Genomic DNA, 16,991 nt, shown 5'->3' with positions numbered 1-16,991 from the left:
AGGGTTGGGATTCAATTCAATTCAGGTTTATTTCTATAGCGCCAGATCACAACAGGAAGTTGTCTCAAGGCACTTTACAGGATTAGCAGGGAAAGACAGAACCCAACTTGACCCACAAGAGCAAGAACTTTGGAGATGGAGGCAAGGAAAAACTTCCCTTTAACAGGCAGAAACCTTGGAGAGAACCTCAGCTCATGGTTGGTTTTCTTTAAGAAGGGTGTCAGCTCTGTGCTTAGTGCTTGTGTGAGAGCGAATCCAGTTTGCAGAGAGGCTCTGTAACCTTTAGTAAATTATAAGGCTTTTAGAAATAATCTTGTTTCACATTGAGTTAACACCTAAAATCAATACTTAATTAACTAAATGATCTGCAATGAAGAGTTGGATCAATCAGACACAGCTGTGGTCAACACTGAATGATAAGAAGCATAGTTGAACTTCCATTCCTTCTACCTTGCGGTTTGTCTGATTGTTGGACTTGAATCACATTAGATGTCTGACTGTGTGTTGAATCATAAGTAATTAGACAAGACTATTTTTGTTAGCAAAGGAAATGAGAGCAGAATGACAGGAGTGAGTTTGACATGACTCTGTTGTTATTGCTGTGGAAATTTCCAGGGTTAACCAAGGTAAGAAGAGAGAGATAAGAAGAGAGAGGTAAGGAGAGAGAGGTAAGAAGAGAGAGGTAAGGAGAGAGAGGTAAGAAGAGAGAGGTAAGGAGAGAGAGGTAAGAAGAGAGAGGTAAGAGGAGAGAGGTAAGGAGAGAGAGGTAAGGAGAGAGAGGTAAGAGGAGAGAGGTAAGGAGAGAGAGAGGTAAGAGGAGAGAGGTAAGGAGAGAGAGAGGTAAGAGGAGGGAGGTAAGAAGAGAGAGGTAAGAAGAGAGAGGTAAGGAGAGAGAGGTAAGGAGAGAGAGGTAAGAAGAGAGAGGTAAGAAGAGAGAGGTAAGGAGAGAGAGGTAAGAAGAGAGAGGTAAGAAGAGAGAGGTAAGGAGAGAGAGGTAAGAAGAGAGAGGTAAGAAGAGAGAGGTAAGAACAGAGAGGTAAGAAGAGAGAGGTAAGGAGAGAGAGGTAAGGAGAGAGAGGTAAGAAGAGAGAGGTAAGGAGAGAGAGGTAAGGAGAGAGAGAGGTAAGAGGAGGGAGGTAAGAAGAGAGAGGTAAGAAGAGAGAGGTAAGGAGAGAGAGGTAAGGAGAGAGAGGTAAGGAGAGAGAGGTAAGAAGAGAGAGATAAGAAGAGAGAGGTAAGGAGAGAGAGGTAAGAAGAGAGAGATAAGAAGAGAGCGGTAAGGAGAGAGAGGTAAGGAGAGAGAGGTAAGAAGAGAGAGATAAGAAGAGAGAGGTAAGGAGAGAGAGGTAAGAAGAGAGAGGTAAGAAGAGAGAGGTAAGAACAGAGAGGTAAGAAGAGAGAGGTAAGGAGAGAGAGGTAAGGAGAGAGAGGTAAGGAGAGAGAGGTAAGGAGAGAGAGGTAAGAAGAGAGAGGTAAGAAGAGAGAGGTAAGAAGAGAGAGGTAAGGAGAGAGAGGTAAGGAGAGAGAGAGGTAAGAGGAGGGAGGTAAGAAGAGAGAGGTAAGAAGAGAGAGGTAAGGAGAGAGAGGTAAGGACAGAGAGGTAAGGAGAGAGAGGTAAGAAGAGAGAGGTAAGAAGAGAGAGGTAAGAAGAGAGAGGTAAGGAGAGAGAGGTAAGGAGAGAGAGAGGTAAGAGGAGGGAGGTAAGAAGAGAGAGGTAAGAAGAGAGAGGTAAGGAGAGAGAGGTAAGGAGAGAGAGGTAAGGAGAGAGAGGTAAGAAGAGAGAGATAAGAAGAGAGAGGTAAGGAGAGAGAGGTAAGAAGAGAGAGATAAGAAGAGAGCGGTAAGGAGAGAGAGGTAAGGAGAGAGAGGTAAGAAGAGAGAGATAAGAAGAGAGAGGTAAGGAGAGAGAGAGGTAAGGGCGGAGGTCTGCGCTCTCAGAGTGCTTTTCTAGTAATTATTATTTAATAATAAATAACTCAAACTGTAGTTCCTTTTGATCATCATGAAGAGGAAGAGCAGGTCCCCCTCTTCCTCTTGGCCCTTGGCTTGCATTATCACAGCAGCATGTTCTTCATGGCTGCCTCTGGTCTGCTGGATGAATCATCACGTCCTCGACGTTCCTGCAGCATTAAGCTGAAGTGAAGCTTCAGGCTACACCTTCACCTGAGCCCTTTCTCGTCGTCCTAATTTTACGTAAGACACTTGTCTTTTACGAGTTTACCAGGTGTTTTTACGACATACCAGGAAGCGAGCGAGCAAATCGACTGTTGAAATACAATTAGCATAAAGTAGGAATGAGCCAAACACAGGGTCAATATTAATTGAGATCATTGAGCTATTCCTTATTATTGGTGGGTCGTTCTGTCTGTATTTAAACACACACCCGTCCATCGATCTGCGGTTTATTTGAACTGATGGGACGAGCCCCAGAAATGGATCCTACCTTTTTGTCCACTGCGCTTACACAAGTTCTGAGTATGATGACATGGTGAAATGCAGTACAATTATCTGCCATGTGTGTTTTACGCCTACCTACAGTCATGCCAACAACAAAACATCCTGCAGACCCCCCCTCCAAAACGCCTTACCCTCGAACCACCGCTGCAGTTCAGTCATTCACATAATGAAGAATTCAAACACTGGCAAAGTGGGTTTTGAACCAGGGACATTGTGCTCTGGCCTCTTCTTTACCCTTTCTTCCCCCGTAGCTCCGCCTACACCGCTCTCCGCGGTGCTTTGATCTAAATTGGACTGCTGGGGTACAAACATGATGCAGTCTGGACGAAGCGGCTATGCCGTGCGATTTCATTTCAGCTCTGCTCCTGCTGCAGCACGAGGACTTAGAGGTGGAGATCGTTCTGCGTTGTGTCTGCCTGGATTACATCAAAGCAGAAATAGCACGCAAGAGCAGATTGTCAGTAGTGGTTCCAGGGCGGTGTCTGGAATGCATTTAAACCCTGTAACATGCAAACCCAGCATTTATTTTTCCATTTTGTGGATTGGCTTGAATGAGCCCAACTTCTCTTGCAGGACAGCAAGTAAGAAAGGCAAAAAACGACCCCAAACAATTCCACAGGTCATAAAGGATTTGATGGGTGGCGTGTGAAAGGAAAAACAAGTCTCAGAATTCAGTGTGGGAAATGTCGAACTGTACCAACATAGAGTCGATACTTTCCTAAAGCAGAGCGCAGAACCAAACGTTTTCCTCTTTCAGCTGCTGGATCCCTCGAATGAACTGCGACCTTTGGCTGCCAGTCCAGTCATCCTCAGAGGTCGTTCTCTGCCAGTTCTTCCCTCTCGCTGCAGGAGTGCATGTGCTCGTGGAAAGTCCACCCCTTCTAGCATTTACTTTGCCAAGAGTCTTCTTGCTCATATTGCAAAATAATTGTTCTAAATATACTTTGTAAAAAAATATTTTTAAAGTCATCCGAAAGGAATAAAATCCAAATTTATTTCATTTCTTTTGAGAATAAATACCGAGATTTAAACAATTTAAAACCTTTTGGTGATGATCCAGATCATCATGTGGGACAATGTGAATCCAATTAGGAGGGGAATGAGATGCTTGGCGGAGGTCTGCGCTACTCTGGACATGTCCAAACCATCAAAGTCTGGTCTCTCTGACCTTGTCTCCAAAACGTCTAACCTTCACTGTCCCTCTTATTGTCTCATTTCTAATCCTGTCCAACCTGGTCACTCCCAAGGAGAACCTCAGCATCTTCATCTCCTCCACTTCTAGCTCCGCCTCCTGTCTTTTCCTCAGAGCCACTGTCTCTAAGCCGTCCATCATGGCTGTCCTCACCACTGTCTCTAAGCCGTCCATCATGGCTGTCCTCACCACTGTCTCTAAGCCGTCCATCATGGCTGTCCTCACCACTGTCTCTAAGCCATCCATCGTGGCTGTCCTCACCACTGTCTCTAAGCCGTCCATCATGGCTGTCCTCACCACTGTCTTGTAGACCTGTCCCTTCGTCCTATCACAGAGCACACCTGATACTTTCCTTCACCCCTTCCAGCCTGCCTGCACCGATCCGTCTGTCGATCTCTCGCTCCATTCTTCCCTCACTCGTGAACAAGACCCCGAGGTACTTGAACTCCTCCACTTGGGGCAGGATCTCCTCCCCGACCTGGAGGGTGCACTCCACCCTTTTCCGGCTGAGAACCATGGCCTCGGATTTAGAGGTGCTGATTCTCATCCCGGCCGCTTCACACGCGGCTGTGAACCGATCACAGGATCACGTCATCCGCAAAAAGCAGCGACCCAATCGTGAGGTCACCAAACCAAACCCCCTCAACGCCCTGGCTGCACCTAGAAATTCTGTCCATAAAAGTTACGAACAGAATCGGTGACAAAGGGCAGCCCTGGCGGAGTCCAACCCGCACTGGAAATAGGTCCGACTTATTGCCGGCAATGCGGACCAAGCTCTGGCAACGGTCATACAGGGAGCGGACACCCCGTATGAGGGGGTCCGACACCCCATACTCCCGGAGCACCCCCCACAGGACTCCCCGAGGGACACGGTCGAATGCCTTCTCCAAATCCACAAAACACATGTGGACTGGTTGGGCAAACTCCCATGCACCCTCAAGGACCCTGCCGAGGGTGTAGAGCTGGTCCACAGTTCCACGGCCAGGACGAAAACCACATTGCTCCTCCTGAATCCGAGGTTCGACTATCCGGAGGACCCTCCTCTCCGGTATCCCTGAATAAACCTTACCAGGGAGGCTGAGGAGTGTGATCCCTCTGTAGTTGGAACACACCCTCCGGTCCCCCTTCTTATAAAGAGGGACCACCACCCCGGTCTGCCAACCCAAAGGCAAGGACATCTCATTCCAGAAGGGACAGCTGAGATCCTGCACCCGTAGAACCCTGAAGGCGCGGGCCTCTGGAGGGCCAGGGGCTCGGAGGAGTCACCGGACCACCCATGGGTGAGAAGATAACAAATGTTATTTTATTTATAGGACAAATGGGAGGATTTGGAGTCTTGGCCTCATTTTTGTAAAGTGATAATTACAAAGATTGACAGGCACCACAGCAGAACCCGTTGCAATGAGACGAGAGCGCGCAGCGCGCATCTGGAGCCGGAACGGCAGCGCGCGTCATGCTCAACATGCGTTCCGTCTCTGCTCAATGGTCGAACAAACGACGCCGTGTATTCTGAGGGAAATGTCAGCCGATGGGAAGTTCCGTTGATTTTCCGAGGCGCTTTTCAACACGTGCATGTGCGCAAACACTCACAGAGGCTGCCGCGCAAACGCGGGTCGGCGGGCACGCAGCCTGCAGGGAGTCCGACGTCACGAGTTCAGCTCGCATCTGGAGCTGCAGGTCCACCAACGCACCGGCGCTGCGTCCCGGAGGAGGCGGCGCGCCGCAGCGACAGTTTGTCAGCATCTCACGCACGGCGCGAGCACGCCAGGGTTTCGGCGGGACGCGAGCACTTACCTGGAGCCCACCTTTCTGACAGAAGCCGAGACGCAACAAGCAGCAAATGCTCGTTCATCCATCACGACGCATTCATCGTTACGCATCTCTTCCATCACACCTGTGGCGCGGACAGTCACGTGCGCGGGGTGCAGCGCACAGTCAGCGCACAGTCAGCACATGCACCTCGGAAAAGAGCACTACCGACCTGCAGCGTGCACGCCGAGAGCTGGAGCGTGAGAGACGCGCCGCTTGGAGCAGAGACGAGACGAGACGAGACGGAGCGCTGGAAAGGTGTCCAACGGAGGCGGCGCGCACACACACACGCACGCACACGACCATAAACTGTCAGCTGCTCATGATGCCGCGCCGCCTCTATTTACCTCAACTGGAGGAAAGGCACGCCCCTTTGCGTGTGCGCGTGTGTGGAGGTGCGCGTCTGGATTCCTTCAAAGACATCTATTTGTGTGGGTGTTGTCAGGATGATCCAAATCTTGGTGTCAGCCGAAGATAGATGAATTTAAGAGTGTATAACGCAACCAATATGCGTGTGCGTGTGTGCGTGGCGGGGGGGGGGGGGGGGGGGCATCAACATGCTCAGAGTTGCGGTTTGCTCTGATCCCGCAGATGCTCATTTATGGAGACATAAAAGCTGCCACTGGAAGCAGGAATAAACGCGCTCCTTTACTGCGCTTAATTAAAGAAAATAATCCGCGTAATTAAATACTCAGACTATTTGGAGAATTGATTTCAGGCCTATAAAATGACCCTCCGTGGAACACCCCACCCACAAAGGTCCGGGTTTCATTTGGCACAGACGCGCTGGTGAGCGGCAGAAACAGGACCGCGTCCAGAGGAGGAGGCGCTGCGGATGTTTGATCCCAGAAGCAAGGACTATTTTTATCAGAAGTACTTTTAAAGCATGTTACTCATTGATAAAACTGGCACTAGTGAGAAATGTTCTGGGGAAAGAGGCTACTTCTCACAATGCGCTGCTGAGGCTTGCTACATTCCTCTCTGTTCCTGATCTACACTTTCATTTTATTTTTAAATCATTTATCATCATCAGGCCTAAAATTAAAAACCTCCCCCCAAAAAAATCTACACTGAGAGCTTTAGTCTTTTTGCTTTTAGGAACATGTTTATTACCGGTACCAGGTCAAAGATTGTGAACAATGTTTGCACACAGAATTTGGTGATGGTATCAAGCGTGACATAATGACAGTCGTGGAGTGTGTTGGTTCCAATCCCTCATGCCTTCATGCCTTCATGCAAACATCCGCTGCATAGATGAAGTCACGCAGGATGCAGTGCTCAAATAGTTTACAACACATGTGTCAAACTCAAGGCCCGGGGGCCAATGTGGCCCGCCACGTCATTTTTAGTGGCCCGCAAGAGAAAACATTTGTTTTAGTAAAATGCTGAAAAGTAAAAGTGAATCAGAGTTGATGTGTATTTGTAACTGATCTTTAATCTGTAAATGGTTTTAATGTTAAAATTAAATATCTGTTGCTGACTCCATTCTGGATCCGACCCAGATGATATTCAGTGGTGAGATAGAGACCCCCCCCCTACATGACTGTGTTAAATTCCCTAAATATCGGTCAATAATCAATGGAGATATTGAAGAACAAATTACAGACAGACGCCGGCGATTACATAACCTCGGCGACCCGAACCAGCAAATAAAAGAAAAGGTTAAAACAGACTCAATAAAACAAGAATAAAACATCTTCAAAACAGAGGTATCCACACTAAAACTGCTCAACTTCCGGTATCGAACACAGATCGCTAGAGAGACGACGCGGGAAGCAAGGTCGGACAAAACGGCGCATTCTGAGTGAGATTGTAGCGCTTGAAGGTCAGCAGAGGAGATAAAGGAGTCTCTTCCTGAGAGAGAAATGTCTGAACAAAGAACCGAAGATAGCATTATTAGCATCGCCTTTGGAAATGAGGTCAAGTCTTAGTGTCGAAGGAATCCTTAAAGAAAAAGTCAGGGTTAGACGGCGCTAGGGGGGCACCTGTGCCAGCTCGGGCTTTGAGGCTTCATCTCCATTCAGCCGGCCGGCCAGTAAAACGGATGAATCAGCATCAAATGGAAAAACAGCACCTGCTGCTCAGATGGGGGGGTGGGGGGGTCAGACCAGATGTTTAAAGCCAAAAGATTAGCTGCACGACTTGGTCTGGAAGTGATAACGTTCACTGGCCCAGTTTATTACAAACTCTGTCTCAATATATCACTCATGACCTTTGAGAAAGCATCGGACTGAGAAACTAAAAGCTGCTTCCAGAGTATTCTGGCAGATCCATCCTGATGAAGATCCGGAGAAAGCTCGGTTCTGCTGTCTGGATTAAACCCGATGACTGAGTTGTGATTTGTCCTCCTCATTAAGGACGGAGACGCACTCACTGAACGCTCGGCTGCTCCTGATGCAGGCGTGGAGACGAGGTCCAGCGCGTTGCTGCAGCTCAGACCCAGATGCAGGAAAGGGGGATTTAAGCGGCTGCGGTTGCCAGATGGGCTGAGTATTTCACCAACGGCTGATTTACAGCATTTTCCTTCACAACCATTGAGAATGGTTCAGAACAGAAAGTACGGGCTACTTTCAGGACTCCCACATTGTACACGGGCTACTTTTAGGATACCCATATTGTACACGGGCTACTTTTAGGATACCCATATTGTACACGGGCTACTTTCAGGACTCCCATATTGTACACGGGCTACTTTCAGGACTTTGTCTCGCTTTCTTTGAACACGACAGTGAGTTCATGTCCAAAACGACTGTTTTTTCATCTCATAATTGAAGGACAAGCTTCCAGCCAGCCTTCCACAGACATTTCTTATTAGTCATGTTATTTTTTCAGAGGTTGGCCCCACATTTATCTTTGTGCGTTAGATGTTTATTAATAGCTCGGATCCCGGTCAGAGACACCCTCCTGTCCGAAACCAACCGACTCGCCGAGTCAGCATCTCCCCACCACTCCCGGGCCGGCGGCACCGGGGCGTCTCCGAGCAGGAGTCTGCCGTCAGACAGTCAGGAAGGAACTGGACAAGCCGTCCCGGACTCGGCGCCTGCGTCCATCGTGCATCATGTTTCACGGCGGACATCTTGATATCAGTCTCATAGAAACGGGAACACATCAGTAGAGACGAGCTGCTCCGTTTTATCTTCATCACAATTAAGATGACCTCATCCGTAACAGCGCTGCAGCGTGAGCATCGTCCAATCACTGAAATGCTCCAACACAAAGAGGCGTGGTCAGACTCGGTTCCATGCGTCCTTTATTCACTACAAGGGTTAAAACATCAAATGTACGACCTTCTGACATGTTTAAGGCTTTAGTCATCTGCTTCACAAACTACCACCAAAACCAGATCATACAAACGTAACCTGCCTTCATTTGCATATTGGGACTCGTGTTGAAATCAATGAGACCCAGTAGACGCGCTACTCAAGTACCAGTAGCTGCTGAAGTACACCGAAGTACACAGAGTATTACTGCACTAACCAGCTGCAGCGTGAACCGGTGAACATGTGGAGTGGAAAACCTCATAGAAACGTCCGTATAAAAAAAAATCAGTGGTTTCATTTCCTTCAGAAAGGGGAGCGACGTGTCCGGGGAGTGAGCGGGGGGGGGGGGGGGGGGGGCTCCTCACCCAAAACACGTCAATCCTGTTAGCTGCAATTTAAAAACACCTAAACCCAACGGACAAGTAACTTCACAGCAACACGAAGACCACAACCAGAAGTCGTCCCCCCCCCCCCAATCCTTCCAGCCGTTTACGAGTTGTAAACGTTTCATCTCGAAAGCGATTGTTGAACTTTAAGTTTTAGCGTCTAACTTCATTGTTTAGAGTTTTTCATTTGCAGGAGAAAAAGTCGAAAAGCGACGACGAACTGGGGTACGATCAGAGGGCTCAGCAGTTAGCGGGGGGGAGGGGAGGGGGGGGCATACCTGGCTGATGAATAGCAGCCGTCGTCACGACTGGCAACGTAAAGGCTTCAGTCTCCGTTTGAAACGACAAGTGGAGCAGACAGGAAAGCATCGACAGAATATTCACAGTGGAGACCTCCGAGCGGGGGGGCGTGCACGCTCTCAGCACGCCGGCCTTCCAACGGCACGATTACAATCAGCATGCACGTTTTGTTTCAGGACAGCTTTCACGCCGAAATGATCAGCGGCTCCACGATAGCGATCATTACGGCGTCTGAACGGCGCCGCTGGGAGCGCAGCAGGCGCCGAAATGGGGGCGCTACAGAAATCAGGTGCGCCAGCAGACGCTTTACGGAACAAAAAGTAGGTCGGCACTCGAGACAAAGATGGAATGTAAAGCAAAAGCGATCAGCAGACATTTTTACCTGAAAATATCTGCACATTAAAAGTGCAATCATAGAATCAACCCTGAATCATAACTTAAAAAAGTAACATAAAACAAATACAAACTTTAGTTACAGCTCGAGGTGCAAAATTGATACTTCACCTGGTATAAAATAGCAAATACGAGCTCACGCTTGAACTGTGTGGAGGCTCAGTCAACATCTTAGGAACAAGGGATCGTGGAGGAAAAGAGGAAAGAGGAATGAAACGTGTCAGACAGTGACCTAGAAAAGGAGTGAGACACAGAGTGGGTGGAGGAAGGTCTGAAAGGGAAAATGAATCCGGATTAAGCAGCGGGCGCATTGGCGTCCGGCGGCCACACGGCGCTCCCGCCGGATGAAGCTGCCGTTTGCCTCAGCCGCATCTCAGCGATCCAAAAGCCACCCCCTCTTCTGCACAGTCCCACCCCGAAGTGGCTCACAGGACAGGAGTCAGTCCCGATGCTGAGGAGGAGGAGGAGGAGGAGGAGGAGGAGGAGGCTTTTCGAGTGTGCCGAGACGAAGCCCGGCCAGCTTCTGCCGTCTTCCTCTCAGGACGCCGGCAGCTCGAAGGAGATGAACTGCTTGAGTCTCTCCAGGTACTGAGCGTAGAGCTCGATGTCATTGTGTCCGGCCCCCTCCACCCAGAGGGGCTCGACGGCGCGGGGGCAGCGCTCGTACATGGCGAGGCCGTGGGAGAAGTCTATCACTTCGTCCTCGGTGCCGTGGATCACCAGCACCGGGGACGCCACCTTGGACACCTTGTCGATGCTGCGGAGGGAAAGACAAAGGAACGTCAAAGCACCGTTCAGCCGGACGGGCTTCGTGGGCCACGGAGAATTTCTGCATCGAGAGGAGGACGGCACGACGCAGCGAAAAAATATCGCTTCAACGGCACGTGTCCATGTCGAAAAGATGTGCGATCATTTCACATTATTTACGTATAAATCGTACATTTCTCTGACCAATCCGGCGCAAGCTTAATTAAATGGGTCCGAAGGTGCGGCGTCGCTATTGGCCGGAGCGAGCACACGCTCTCAGCAGCAGGAAAAACAAGCATGGCGGGAGACGAGGACACGAACGCAGGCGAGAGCAGAGAGCCGCTCGTTTCTAAAAGACTCTGCAGTCGGGACGACTTTGGTTTGACAACACGAGACAAACCACAGAGACAAGTTCTTAGTAAGTCATGCCGGAAAAGCAGCAGCGACGTCGAGAGGAAGGACGACGAGTCGCGATCATCAGAAAAGACGACGGCGATCACGGAGACGACGATCGGGTGGAGGTTTGAGTCTCCCCCACTGCAACAGCTCGACCCGAGAGATCTGCTGCAGAGCTCACCAGATTCACAACGGCTGAGGCCGAAAAAACTAATGTGGACGCCGATCGGTCATATATTCATTCATAAATAGTTATTCTACCATCAAAGGCATTCTCTCAGTGTCGCTTTATACAAGGGAGTGACTGGTCGGATGGTTCCGGTATCACAAAAGTAAAAGCTATTATTGTGGGGCGTGCTCGACATATTTATTTTAACAAAACGCCATATTAGTGAAAACAACCTTTGTTCACTGCTGATGACTGAGGAACAGAAAAAGGTAGAAACACACCTTTTTCCTGACTGAAGGAAGAGACTTTACTCGTTTACACAGAACCCAATATTCTGTAGGTCTGGAAATATCAGTCAAAATGCTCAAAAACACGCACACTGAATGAGTTAAACCAGATTCTGTTAAAAGCAGACAGGGTTCTGCAGAGAACTCGTATAAAGCAGATGAAGAAGACCCTCCGCCGAGGCGAGGTGGAGGTTCTGTAATCGCCGGCATTCGTCTGACTGCCCGCCTGTCAGCAAGATAACTCAAGAAGTTCTGGATCGATCCGGATTACATTTCCAGGAAATGTTGGGAATGTTAACGGAAACAGTTAAATTTTCAGCAACATTGCACTCAATGGAGCTCCAGAATCTGTTCCTCAAGATCTCGGCTGATTTATTGACCGATGTTTATGAAAAATGTGTTCTGGATCTGATCCAGAATGAGGTCAGGAACATTTAACCACATTTGTGAGGGTTGCTATGGTGACCGATTGGCTGATCTCTGCAACACACAGAAACAACATTCTGCATGGCGCAGTGGTTAGTCCAGTGGCTGCCACGCAGCGAAAACCTTTGACACCTTATAAAATGCATTCATCTTCTTAACCGCTTTGTCCGTTACCGGGCCGCGCTGGAGCCTGTCCCAGCCGCCAACGGGCGAGAGGCGGGGCACACCCTGGACAAGCCGCCACACGCACTCACATTCATGGACAATTTAGTGTAACCAATTTGCTTAATTTGCATGTTTTTGGTGGCGGGAGGAAGCCGGAGAACCCGGAGAGAACCCACGCAGAAGAACGCACGGAAGAACATACAAACTCCTCAAGGCGGATTTTAATCTGTAAAATACGATCTTGAGCAGCTGAAATCCTCCTTCGGGTAATTCCGCTTTCAAATTGACAGCACGGTGTGATAAAAGAAGAGGTGCCGTAAAGCAGCGATAAACATGATCCCGTAGAAACGCCTAAAAATAAAATACCATTTTAATCTATTACAAATATTCAAAAGCACAAAGATATAAAGAAACTAGCCTAATTTACCGTCTGGTAGCGCGTGCACTGACTGGCGGTGCGCTCTTGACTCACCTGGGGAAGGCATCAAAGCAGTAGGTCTTGCGGGTATCAGGGAAGGCCACCCTGAGGCCCGACATGAGGGGTGAGTGCAGGATGACAGCAGCACATTCATAGCGAGCGGCCAGGTCGATGGTCGGCACGGTGCCGATGCTCTGACCGTACAGGATGATGTTCTCAGGTGTGACGTTGTACCTGCACAACAACCAGAAAAATTAACCAAAGTGCCCGGGCAGCACGCTGGTGCGATCGAGTGCTGCCATTGGACATCAACAACACCTCAAAGGAAACGCAATAAACTTTAGGCAACCTGGATTTAGAATACTGAAAGCAACGGGCGACTGAATGGATGGATCGGTGGCGAGGCAGCCGACAGACTCTTAATGGCATCGCATCACTCGGTACCGAGCTCATCGCTCCCAGAACCCCTGCAGGAAGCGGGCGAGAGGCCCGGAGGCAGGAGGATTCTTCAAAAGGAAGAATGAATGGTGTGAAATGTGTGATACCGGATCAGGGTATGAAAAGAACCCGAGGCGGATTCAAAACATTTCCTTTGGTTTAGCTTCCTTCAAAACAAACCCAACATTTGGAAAACGCAGGCCTGTCGGGCTTTGGAGAGGAGAACGACCGGCACGGAGGAGGCGAGGGAACGGGCGTTCACATGGGAAACAGCTCGGGCCGTGCCTCAAACAGAAACTACGGAAGCCTCGCGCCGTTTACACGCTGTAAAAAGTTTGACCTTGCGTAATCGGCTTCGTGTTCGTCAACAGGCTCGTCTCCTTCACTCGAACCAGCGGCTGGGCGGCCGGCGGTCGGACTCGAATGTCATTAAACTAGTATCTACTTCATTCCTGCAGTTATCAGCGCCATGCTTCAGCGGATCCAGAATGGAAGCAGGGAGGCGTGTGTTTGTGTGAAATGAGCTTCTCAGGTCCAACATTCATCAGGAACAAGGACAGGGAGTGACTGATGGCTGCAGAGTTTCTGCTTCTCATCCTCTGAACCCTCCCGGTCTCAGAGTGAGTCACGTTTACTCCCTCTCTCAATAACCGCTTGTGTGGGCGAGTTCTTAAATCCACTTTAGACTGGGGGGACTAGAGGTTGGAGTAGATGAAAGGAGCCGTGGAGGTTTCAGAAGATCAACGGGACAGAAGTCATCCCAACAGAAAGCTACACGTCAGCCCCCGCAGCTGAGCCGGAGCGCTACAAGCGTAAGGCAAAGTACAACCAGGAGGTGGCGAATTATAGGTTAAATAATAATAGGTTGAATTGAATCATCAGAGAAGCTAATGGAGTCGTTCCTACTTAAAGGGATCCAAAGCAGAACTGGTTGAGCTGCGATGGAGACAGATGCCGGTACAGATGCCGGTACAGGCCGCAGTGCTGCAGGCATCATTTCATCTTCTCTCACCCCGTCGGATGAGCCGCCACATCCTTCACCAAGCCTACGGAACAGCCATTATTGTGGTTCCTGATTTGTTTTAACCCAATATATTGCGCTGCTGCTAACATCTAGCCAGTGTGCTACCCCGTGGTCTGACCCTGAGCCGTGGTCTGACCCTGAGGGATAGAGCGATGTTTGTCACGTTTTCATGGACTGAAAGGAATTTATTTGCAATGCAGGAATAGAGGAAAAGCACGATTTGTGCCGCTTCCCGTATCCAAAATCTTTCACTGCAAAAATACATAAATGCTGTTATGGACTAGGCGCCACGGCGCCATGACGCATGTTTAATTGACCTTTTTAGTGCATTTCGGACCCCTTTATGGCTGTGATTTTTGGACGTATATTTAACAAGATCTGATTTTTTAAACGCCTCCATTTTAAGTTAATCTCTATCCAGATAGGAATTCCGATCGCTCTTAAAAAATTAAGGTGTTCTAAATTAGACTAAGACCCATCTTCAGACCCCCCCCCCCCCCCCCCCCCCCATCAGGATCCAGCAGTTTTTCCTTTATCCTGCTAGCAAACAGACAGACAGACAGACTTTTTAATATCGGTGCTCCCCCTGTTTGCATCACCGCCACAAAGAAGATGCAGACAATTACATTTATAAAATAATCTAAACTCAAACTGTAGAGATCAAGCGTGCACTGATGCATTGTGCTCTGGAACCGGAAGCAGAGGCGGGAGTCCTGGGAATGTTGGTCATGAGTAACGTTTGGAGGTTAAAGCAGGGCCGCCTCAGAAATGGTTCATTTCAGGGGGGAGAGTTGCTAATTCCTCCTCGTTAGCACGCACGACGTGCACGCGGATCACACTCACTTGTTTCTCAGCACCTGCCAGGCCGCCTCGATGTCCGCGTACAGGTTCTTCTCTGACGGCTTGCCCGTGCTGACCCCGTAGCCCGAGTAGTCGTAGGAGAACACGTTACAGTTGATCCTGGAGCCCAGGCCGATGTAGAAGCTGCACATCTGGCCCAGGTCCACGGCGTTCCCGTGGGAGAACAGGAGCGTGTAGCGGCTGCTCGGCGCGCAGCGGACGAACATGCACCCGACATGGTTGCCGCGGCTGGTCCTGGTGCTCAGAACCTCCACCACGTCGAGCTCCCGCTGGGAGTACTGCCAGTCCGCCCGCTCGGTCAAATGGAGGCTAGCTGCCCCGTTAGCATCGGTCTGTAGCGAGTACGTGGGCTCCGGTGGGAGAAACGCCAGCTTGGCCGCGATTCGACCGGGACAGGGCGGGCAACAAAACAGCCAGCACAGCTCACCGAGAGAAAATCCATTCATCCTGGGGCCGTGCTCCGGCATCCAGGCGCGGCCTCCCCGCTCGATTTACCGCCGCTGGAACACAGACAGTTCGATGACGGTCGCTCGAGCGCTGCAGCTAACGCGCTAGCCGGCTAGCAGGTAGCTAAAAACAAAGGTCAGCGCACATGTCGCCGGGACGCCGCCGGAAGTTCAGCATTTAAGGACATAGTTCTGCGGCAACGCGCCTCGATGGAGCAGCTCCACCCTGTAAAGAATAAGAATAAATGTTCCGTACGTAAAGGGCTGCTGCTGCTGGATTGTAAGGCGCGCGCCCAGGTCCGTGGGAGCTGAGGCTAGTCTGACTTCCGGTTGAACCGGATATCCGGTCTATTGTTGTACTATGATGTTCGTGTTTATTCCTGGAGGACCTCAGCTTCATTATCTTGACTTAGTCTCTGTTTACCGCAGGCAACGCCGCCAGATGTGTCTCTATTTTATTAGCTTTATTAATTGTTTTATTGTAAATTATTGTAAATTACCACCAGTTCTTTTTTTTTTGCGCATTAAAACTGCATTACCCGGTGTTAATTGGAGGGTAACTACAATTACACATATATCATATATTTTGTGTTCTGCTCCCGAGTTTAATCAGGAACTATATGTTGGGTTGCACTTTGCCCTCGACATTATGTACTAAGGACTTTCAACGGAAACAAGACCGCAAGGGCTTTTTTGAAATGCTCCTCTTAGACAGGATGTTTGACTGTACTCGTACTGTAATACGTACTACTGTTTGACTGTACTTGTACTGTAATACATGCTACTGTGTGACTGTACTTGTACCCTAACATTCTATCTAATAAATATATTCATCATCATCATCATCACATATGGGCGTAGTAACATGAAGGCTGTTGACGAGGTATCTGTAATGTGTACAGATACACAGCGGGTCGTCCTATGATCGAGAGGTTGGTGGTTTGACTCCCGGCTCCGGCACATGTGTACACTGTTGTTGTGTCCTTGGGCCAGACACTTCACCTGTGTGAATGTACTGAGCGAGTGAATGTCGGTGGTGGTCAGGAGGGCCGATTGCGCAAATTGGCAGCCTCGCTTCTGTCAGTCTAACCCAGGGCAGCTGTGTCTACCCCATGGTAGCTGTGTCTAACCCAGGGCAGCTGTTTCTAGCCCAGGGCAGATGTGTCGAGCCCAGAGCAGCTGTGTCTACCCCATGGTAGCTGTGTCTAACCCAGGGCAGCTGTGTCTAGCCCAGGGCAGATGTGTCGAGCCCAGAGCAGCTGTGTCTACCCCATGGTAGCTGTGTCTAACCCAGGGCAGCTGTGTCTACCCCAGAGCAGCTGTGTCTACCCCAGGGCAGATGTGTCGAGCCCAGAGCAGCTGTGTCTACCCCATGGTAGCTGTGTCTAACCCAGGGCAGCTGTGTCTACCCCAGGGCAGCTGTGGCTAGAACAGTAGCTTCACCACCACCAAATATGGAGTGAATGAATAATGCACGATGTAAAGCATCTTTGTGTCCCTTGAAAAGCGCTATATAAAACCAATGCATTATTATTATTATTGCCTTGTCCTGAGAAGTTACTACTACTACTGTCCTTTTGGATTGTCTCATGAGGGGTCGCCATGACAAATCAACCTTCTCCACTGTTTTTCAAAATCCACTTACCTGATCCCATAGCCCAAGCTGGCGTTGGCGAAATAAACCGCTGAAGCCTTACTGCCCTGTGATGTAGTTTCAGACAGAGGCCCCCAATTGACTTTTCACTTCTTTTCTGAGTTTTGTTACCTACTCAAGGTCAGCTTGTCATCCAGTTTCCAAGAGGGTGAGGCTAGCGTTC

At 49.5% G+C, this 16,991-nt stretch overlaps 1 protein-coding gene across 1 annotated transcript; it reads right to left on the bottom strand.

Moving 5' to 3' along the window:
- Window positions 1-10,334: 10,334 nt before the first annotated feature.
- On the bottom strand, window positions 10,335-15,195 carry abhd17c (abhydrolase domain containing 17C, depalmitoylase). The gene is made up of 3 exons (XM_068739975.1): window positions 14,711-15,195; window positions 12,460-12,639; window positions 10,335-10,554 (listed from the first exon to the last, which is right to left on the bottom strand). Exons 1-3 carry the CDS (start codon window positions 15,193-15,195, stop codon window positions 10,335-10,337), a joined length of 885 nt encoding a protein of 294 aa, XP_068596076.1.
- Window positions 15,196-16,991: the final 1,796 nt, after the last annotated feature.

Source organism: Brachionichthys hirsutus, chromosome 1, assembly GCF_040956055.1.
Source record: "Brachionichthys hirsutus isolate HB-005 chromosome 1, CSIRO-AGI_Bhir_v1, whole genome shotgun sequence".
NCBI classification, from domain to species: Eukaryota; Metazoa; Chordata; class Actinopteri; order Lophiiformes; family Brachionichthyidae; genus Brachionichthys; species Brachionichthys hirsutus.
Note: the sequence above shows the minus strand (reverse complement) of the source record. Positions and strands in the feature narration are given on the sequence as shown.